The sequence below is a fragment of the Cynoglossus semilaevis genome, chromosome 6 (genome assembly GCF_000523025.1).
Source record: "Cynoglossus semilaevis isolate Cse_v1.0 chromosome 6, Cse_v1.0, whole genome shotgun sequence".
Lineage (NCBI taxonomy): Eukaryota > Metazoa > Chordata > Actinopteri > Pleuronectiformes > Cynoglossidae > Cynoglossus > Cynoglossus semilaevis.
Window position 1 is genome coordinate 10081086 of NC_024312.1, and position 8736 is coordinate 10089821.

The window sequence follows — 8736 nt, forward strand, 5'->3', positions numbered from 1 at the left end:
CATCTGTGTCTAGGAATATTTCATCATTCATTCACTTTATATTAACACATTCAACATCATACATGACTGTGTGTATGTGTGTGTGTGTGTTTTTATATATTTATAATATATATACATTCATTGTATATATATATATATACACACACACATATATATACATACAATTTAATACTGTATATATAGCTCATTTTCAACGGCACACAAATGACCACAGTGATTAGTAAATTTATATTTGATTTTAAATGAATAAAAACAGCACAAAACACGCTATAATGAAACAGCCACAGCAGACAAAACGACACAAACTAAAGCAAAAATGTCGGTGAAATGAAACAAGTGCGACATTTCCATTAACCCCCTTGAAGTTATATACGCAGAAGAGCTGCAAACGTACATTATGATATACGTTCAAATGAGATTGACAATTAATTCTAGAGATTTGTGTGTATATATCCCGCTTAAAGATCCAAGGACAATAACATTACTTTATTGTTTTTTCTTACAATATCCTACAGGTGATTTGGTATTAAATCAAACGTTAGTGTTGACCTTAGCAAAACCGAAACCTCTTAAATGAGAGGGTAAATGTTTAAAACAATCTCACACTGCACATTGCAGCTCCTTCCGCACTTGAGCCTGACCTGACATCGTCTTTTGCTCCTCACTATTCTTCTTGACTGCATCCAGTACAAAAGAAGCACCTGGTTGTTTCTAAACTTCTTAACATGACGATGTACTGGCTATTTTAGCGCCACACACACACACACACACGGAGAGAGAGAGAGAGAGAGAGAGCAATAGTAATACAATACAATAGTACAATAGTATTAACATAACGACGAGAGCGAGCTGTCAGAATAAGAGATGTTCAGTGTGATACGTCAACGTCCTGCCTATATATATATATATATATATATATAACTTTAAAATGAATAAATCAATATACAAACAAATAAATAGAACTCGTAAAACAACACTTCCGCCCTACGGCGAGGTTATGAGGTTATCTTCAACGGTGAATAAAATAGTACATTTTACAAGAAACTGTGATTTCCCTTTTTTTCAATTTCTGATGTTATATTAATAAATGTACTTATTTTATAACATTTGGTGTGCAGTTGGACTTAAATCTTGTTGATTAACTTGTTACAATGAGGACGATGCGCCAAAATTGACGATATTTTACAGTTTATTTTACAACAACACAAAAGCACAGCTTTTTGGTCTGTCGTGTACTAAAAACCAGAAACATGAATATTAAAAAATATATATTTCATTATTATCATCCTTTTGGGGTCTCGCAGAGTGTTGCCTCATATGTGAATCTGTATACGGCGCTTTCTGTTTCTATTTCGAGTGATATTTAGCGACCTTTTAATGAACACTACGTTTTATGTATATGTTTTTTTTATATTTTTTTTATGTATTTGTATTATTTATGTCATTTTAAATAAACCAAATACATTTTTTTGGAAAAAATAATAATGTGTAAAGAACACATACAAAGAAATGATGTGGAAAAAATATATGGACATATGTGTTTTTACAGAATTTATTTTTGATAAAACATTCATTTTAATTTCTCTTTCTATTCTCCTCTGTGTGACACCCCCTCCTTCCTCCTCTTCGCGGAATCCTTTTTACCCAAACTGGCTAATTAGCGGCGTCTGCGCAATTACGCACATGCGCACTGGTTACAGTCTCAGCCATTTTTGAAAGGAAAAACTAATTAGCTGGAATAAAGAGCCAAGTGTTTTTGCCCCCGCACTGATCAAACTCATTCTACCTCTGGAGCTCGCACATACCCCTCGGTCCCTTACCCCCTCTTCTGTTTACTACAGCCTATATGTAGCTTTAATTACACTGTTAGTAACAACTTGGATAGCGCTGCTCTCTCTCTTCACCTCTCCTTTCCCTTTCCTCTCTACCCGGTGGCTCCGTTAAAAAATCGCAGAGGATCATTCATAAGGAATGAGAGTGTTCTTTCTACGACTCCTTTTCAGGACTGCTACGCACTCAGCAGACGGAGCTTTGTTCCGGACCCTCCGTAGAAATGTAAGTGTCCATTTGTTTACGAGCTTTTGATAGAATAGCAGAGAGGGAGATGCGTTGGTGCGGCTGTTACCGAGTTAAGGAGAACGAGGGTAAAGGCAGGGTAGTGCTGGTTTGTGAGCGCTGACCATTCATTTTGTTACGAATGTTGCCTTTGTTGACGTGTTCGTGCAATTGCGTCACCTGTTACAGGACACCAAAACGCAGTCACTCTTAGTTGTTTTGCCGCGTTGCGTTGGAAGCAAAGGCTCGAATAGTGAAAGAATTCATTGTCGTCACTACAGCATGACAGTACACAACAACGAGGAGTGAACTCCCTTCTCTGCCGTTGCTCCCGAAATGACACAGACAATAGATAAAACTATAACAGCAACCAACGCAGCGATATTACATTAAGAGCGGGGGAGGACAGGGTAGCTGGGTGTCTATGCTAAAAAAGCTGGTGTGCGTCGATATGTATTTGTCCGGGTCAAAGGTAAAGACAAAAAAAAAAAAACTACAACAACAATATTTTCTAAAGTACAACCAAAAACTTTTCTCGCATTCTCTCTGTCACTGTCTTTTGTTTTCACCCCTCCTGTGTTTTTATCTATCCGACACACACACGCACACACACAGAGCTACTATTATTTAGACACCAGTTCTGTTCGTTTGGACAGTCTCACTCAAGCTCTATTTATAACTTTAAACACAACCAGAGCACAGATAAGGCAATAATGTCATTGCTGTCAGACGTGTGTCTGCAGTGCACAGGAGGATTAACACACATTCTGACTCACACAGACACACACACACACCTTGTTAAATGATGGTTTCCCGCACTTGTGATCGATGGAGGACCAGGAATGCTTGTATAAATAGTTACATTGCCGATAGACACGGGGTATTGATTGCAGTGTAAATGAAAATCTTTATCAGATTAGAGACTGTTCTCAGCTGCTGGCAGGCAGGCAGGCAGGCAAGCTCTGGCCCCTGAGAGCTCTCTGGCAGGACAGCGGACAGCTGCAGTGGGCAAGGGTCTGTGGCCTGTGACATAAACACAGTACATTAAAGCACTATCAGGCTGGCGATATGAGCCATATATCACAAATTTGCAGTGGGGAGGAATTGGGGGGGTGCGCTGCAAAATGGAAGGAGGAGAAAAGGGGGAGGGAGCGGAAGAGAAAGTGGGGGGATGGTTGAAAGAGAAGGTAAAAGGGGTACATTAAGGTCTTTCGTTGATTAAAAAGGTCAATAATGAGATTGTGTGATAAAGCATATGAGAGGAGTAAGATCTGGCATCCATCTGTCCACCCATGACAAGTGCAGGCAAAAATCTGATTAATATTCTTAAGAAAGCGCCTGTTATTCTGTATTTATGCATGTGACGGCCCAGGTCGCTGTTGAATCTGTTTGGTTTTTTAAATTGTTATAATCCAGATTTAAATTATGTAAATGAGAATATTTATATGAGAATATCTACCCCAATAAACAAACCTTAAAAAGGCTTAAATTGCCAACATATTTGTTATACTTTTTTTTTAAGTTTGAGATATAATTATGTTAAAGAAATATTGTTTTTTATTGTCTATGTGTCATTAAATGGCTTACAAAATAAAATGTCTTTATGAATATAAAGCAAGACACAGACTGAAACACTGGCTTTGGAAAACATTCTCTCATCGGCTTTTATCTAAGTGTGTCAGTTTAGTGGAAGCCCTTTAGCTGAAAAGGATTCAGTTCCTTATTTAATCTGATCCCCTGAGTAATATTATAGACCTCCTGCGTAGCCTTTACCCACATTCTTCAACCTAGTTTAGTGTTTGAGCTATTGATTTTCACATTAAGAACAAACACAAACCCTGAGTAACCAGCCTCCATATTGCATGCTGTGAAGGCTGTATTGAACACATGCTATCCAGGGACTCTAATCAATGGCCTCGACTCTTATACAATATTATTTACATGACTTGTGTATTTTCTCTTTTTTTCCCCCCCGTACTATTTTCCAAATCATTTTCTCTGCTCTGTATTTCAATGTCTTTCTCTCTCTGTACCACAGGTGGGGCCGTAATGTCGTGCAGCTTTAGCCTCTGCTATGGACCGTGGTGAGGGAGGAGGAGAGGAAAGAGGGGGAGGAGAAGAAAGAGATGCTGACCCCAGTACCATGGCTTTAACTCGTCCACTCCTGACCCCGGCTGCCATTCCTGAACAGGGTTCATCCTCTCGTACCTCTGACATGGCCCCTGCCAAAGAACCACTGACCCTGCCTCAGCAGCAGGAGGAGGGCGTAGAGGGGTCCAAGGCTCCAAGAGAGAGAGAGCGCTGTTTACAGGAGAATAGTTTGTGTCACAAACAGGTGAAGAGAAAATGCCTCAGCGACGGATGTTTGTCAGTTGAGAGAAAGGAAGAGGGGGTAAATGTAGGTAGAAAAGAGGCAACAGATACGGGGGACTTCTCAGCAGCCCTCGGCGGCAAAAATGAAGAGGAAGACAAGGAAGAGGAGGTAGCCATCTTAAACCAAAGCCAAACCAAATCGAAATTTTCTTTATTACCTCAGCAGAGCCAGTACAGCTCTTCTTCCAGCATTGCAAAGGAGAGTGGCACACTTCACAGCAAAACATCCACCACTACAAAGCCCTCCCCCACGACTTCCACCTCTCCAAAGCACTTCGACAGTCCATCTTCCTTTTCTGCCCTGTCAAGCATCACTGAGGTAAAAGACATTAAGGGAGATCTAGGCTGGATTTCTGGATTTCCTCAGAGCTTTAAATCCCAGCAGTCTACTGTGGCTTTTCCACATGCAGATACAGAACCTGCCAGCAAACCCGCTGAGGATGATGGGCTGGCAGGGGTTTCTTATACTTCCAATTTCAGTGTATGTGGTGCCAAAGCTCCAGAACCAAATGTCAGCAAAGTAGACACAGAAATGGAGGAGGAAGGAGACAGGGACGAAGAACAAAATAAGGCGATTCTTAAAAACCTCAACCAAGACCTCTCTCCGAATTCAATGACTAGTCACATGACCATAATGCACTCGCGCAATTCCTGCAAAACGTTGAAATGTCCCAAGTGCAACTGGCACTATAAGTCTCAGCATACGTTGCAAGTGCACATGAAGGAAAAGCACCCAGAAACTGGAGGCCAGTGTGTGTGCGGTGCCTCAAGGGGCAAGTGTGTGTGTGGCGGCGCAACGCACGGCGTGTGCGCATACTGCAGCTCGGGGAAGCCCCATCCTCGTTTGGCCCGGGGTGAAACCTACGTCTGTGGCTACAAGCCGTATCGCTGTGAGGTGTGTGACTATGCTACCTCATCTAAAGGGAATCTCAGCATTCACATGCAGTCGGACAAACACCTTAATAACGTCCAAAATGGGGGCCACTCGAATGGCAACGTATACACACCTCAAGTTACGAACAGCAGCAGCTCCTTCGGCGGTCACACAAACGAAGAACCAACGTACAAGATCCCTCCGTCTAATCCTCCTCCACACACTCCTCAGTCCACCAAGCTCACACCACCTGCACACTCCAGCTCTAATGGTAAGCGATGGCGCTGTGATGTGTGTGACTATGAAACCAGCATTGCCCGCAACCTGCGCATACACACTACCAGCGAGAAACATACGCATAATCTGCTACGGCTCCAGAGAGGCTACTATTTATCTCACAGTAAGAGCCTCCAGTCACAGTTGGAACAACTACAGAGCAAAGGTGAGTCGTGCACCTCACACCAGACCAGTGTACATTTTGAAAAAAAACATTCCTACAGTTCCTACAGGGTTTGTGTCAATCTGTTGCAGGCGCCGAGCTTTCCCTGAATGTGCGACTGACCGGTCAGCAGGTCGCAGAGCGGCCAGTCACTGTTGGCTCTGCGCTGACACCGTCTCCCTCCCCCTCTCCCTCTCCTCCACCAGCGCCGTCAGTGTCCCCAAAAGCAACACTTACTCAGGGCATGTTCCAATGCCTGGTCTGCGCCTTCTTCTCATCAAGCAGCTTGAAAATGATGGAACAGCATTTGGCCACACCACGCTCCTTACCGCAGTCCGAGTGGTGCTCCCTGGTTGCAGGTGGCTGTCACTGCAGGTTGTGTGGTTACACCACCACGCTAAGGGCCAACTTTTCTTTGCATTGCCAGACTGACAGACATCGCACACGTTACCAGCTGATCGCCCACCTCAAGGAAGGTGGAGACCGAGGTCAGGAGGGTGCTGCCATTATTGCTAAGGGAAACCCTGTCCAGCTAAGGTGCAACCTGTGTGATTATGTAACCAGCAGTCTTGAGAAGCTACAAGGACACTCCCTGAGTTCCCAGCACAAAGCCAGTGCACGGGTCTACAGAGTCAGTATTTGGAAAGTAATTATTGTTTTAAAACTGTTGCATGAGCAACGTTATTGAATTGTCTACGTTCTTCCTCATCTCCTCAGTTCTTGCAGCAGTACGACGGCGATTTTGATGGAGATTCGTGGCTGTTTCACTGTCTTCTGTGCAACCACTCCTGCTCATCAAAACTCCAAGTGCTGAAACACAGTCAAACTGCAACCCATCAGCAAAGGGAAGAGCTTTTACAGTTGCAGCCAAAGGACGGGGAGGAGCTAGAAGCCATTTTTACCATCAAGAAAGCCCCTGATGCAGGAAGAGGTGAGCAGGCTGGCTTTCTGTGTGACTGTGCTGCCTGATGTAAGGGCAGTTGACAGGGGTTAAGGTGAAAAGAGTGAGAAATTGAGTAATGGTTGCTACTAAGATATTGATTGAGTAAATTGATTAGTCAATACGCATTCTTGTTATATCCCCAATCACCCCTGACAACAGCTAAATAGAAACTGCTAATCAATGAACGGCCGCAAATCTGTGAACAACAATATGCGGGAGGTAGAGGTCAATCACTGGCAGGTTAAAAAGAGAACTCTGATGTGACATTGCCTGTATTATCCGAACTGATGTGGACCAAATAACTGAACTGATCAGCTAAGTAGTTCAGCACTTGAGCTGTAAATTGAGTCTAGCGTGCTATTTGCCTGCGTGTGGATTAAGACTTATTGAGGCGAACTAATGTGTGCTAACTCCATATTTCCTTTACTCAACCCTTAAGGAGAATCAAATGGAGAATCAATACTTAATAAATAGTGAATGGAGGGAAAAAAGAAGCAGTCTAAGTCGAAAAAACATTGGTCTTTTAGAAGGACGCCATCTAGAGCAGAGACTGCGCTTAGATTGATAGGGAGCGTTGTACACGAATCACTGTTTGCATAACAGACGTATCTGTCGTTTTCTTTCTCCTCCCAGGAGAAGTTGGCTTAGATAACAGCATTTCCAGTAAGACCAGTTTTGGTCTTTTGGAAACAACCAAAGACACAATGAACGTGAGAGAGAAGCAGATTTCTGAAAAGAAAGGTAAGGTTTGATTTGTTACACATGCGCACATACCGTACTGGATACACACACAAACAATTATATAATATTTATAGCTGAGTCAGATCATCATTGTCATTTTTAAGCTGCAGTTTGGTTGAACACACACACCAGTTTACAAAGCCACAGCTGTGTGGTTTCGAAGAACAAGGTTTTTAAGAAGGAAAGAGAACTTTTTTTTTAAATTCAGTATATATTAATTCAGAACACCTTACCATTGGACCATGTTATCATTACAGATGCAAACCTGTGTACACAAACCTACTTCTTGCTATGCCTTTGCCTTTGGAGTGTGTCGCAGGCATCCGTTTGTATTTGTTTGTCTTACAAACAGATTTCATTGTGACAATGAGCACGCTAAAGACAGTTACTTTGTTTTTTTTGCGCAGTAGGACACAGTTAATAATCTAAGCGGACCAGCTCTGTTGAATTAAGAATTTGAGAGTTATTATGAAACCTCAAGGATATACAAATATGAAGATTATTACAACTTGTCCTTAAAATCAGTGATATACCATTTTGCCTAAAGACCAAAATACAGTTATTGCGTTTCAGGCCATTCTGTCAAGGTTAAATTCTTTTAAGAAAAAATCAAGTTTTTGGTTTATGTCTTTTCAGCGGAACTATGTGTTGAACTAATTTGACTACAACACAGTGTCTGTTAAAAACTTGAAATCTAGATTTATTGTGTTTATCCTTCTGTGTTGGAGCATTTTATTATTAATTATAGTGCTGTACAAATATTTTATACAGGAATAAAAATGTGCTTTAATTTTAAGATGCTTCCAGAAAAGTCCAATTTAGTTATTTACAATTTACCAATGTAATATATATAATATCTAATGGCTTCTTTTCTCCTTAAGTTGAACATTTGGTGTTAGATGTCGGATCAGAAGGGCTATGGTTGTTGTTTTTTTTATGTTCGTTCATGACATTTTGACCAATTTCCAACTGATGCTGATTAGATTGAGCCATCCCTGAATGTAATGTGGACAAAGTATAAAATATAAAAACAATCAAAACAATCAAAAAACAATCATCAACCGCTTATCCGGGGCCGGGTCGCGGGGGCAGCTGTCTGAGCAGGGACACCCAGACTTCCCTCTCCTTCGACACTTCCTCCAGCTCTTCTGGGGGGACCCCGAGGCGCTCCCAGGCTAGCCGAGCGACATAGTCGCTCCAGCGTGGTCTCCTCCAAGAGGGACGGCGCCCGAGCACCTCCCGAGGGAGGCGTCCGGGGGGCCTGCGATGTAAATGCCCAAGCCACCTCAGCTGACTCCTCTCGATGTGGAG

At 42.3% G+C, this 8736-nt stretch overlaps 1 protein-coding gene across 1 annotated transcript in view; it reads left to right on the top strand.

Annotated features, from left to right (window-relative positions):
- Positions 1 to 1519: 1519 nt before the first annotated feature.
- The window catches only part of LOC103380080 (zinc finger homeobox protein 3-like), a 17425-nt gene continuing 10208 nt past the window's right edge, over positions 1520 to 8736 (top strand). Inside the window, exons 1-5 of the mRNA XM_025056194.1 lie at positions 1520 to 2055; positions 4094 to 5744; positions 5834 to 6372; positions 6459 to 6672; positions 7318 to 7425. Of these exons, the coding sequence (XP_024911962.1) occupies positions 4130 to 5744; positions 5834 to 6372; positions 6459 to 6672; positions 7318 to 7425 (2476 nt within the window). The 5' untranslated portion in view covers positions 1520 to 2055; positions 4094 to 4129. The remainder of the gene's footprint in view (positions 2056 to 4093; positions 5745 to 5833; positions 6373 to 6458; positions 6673 to 7317; positions 7426 to 8736) is intronic.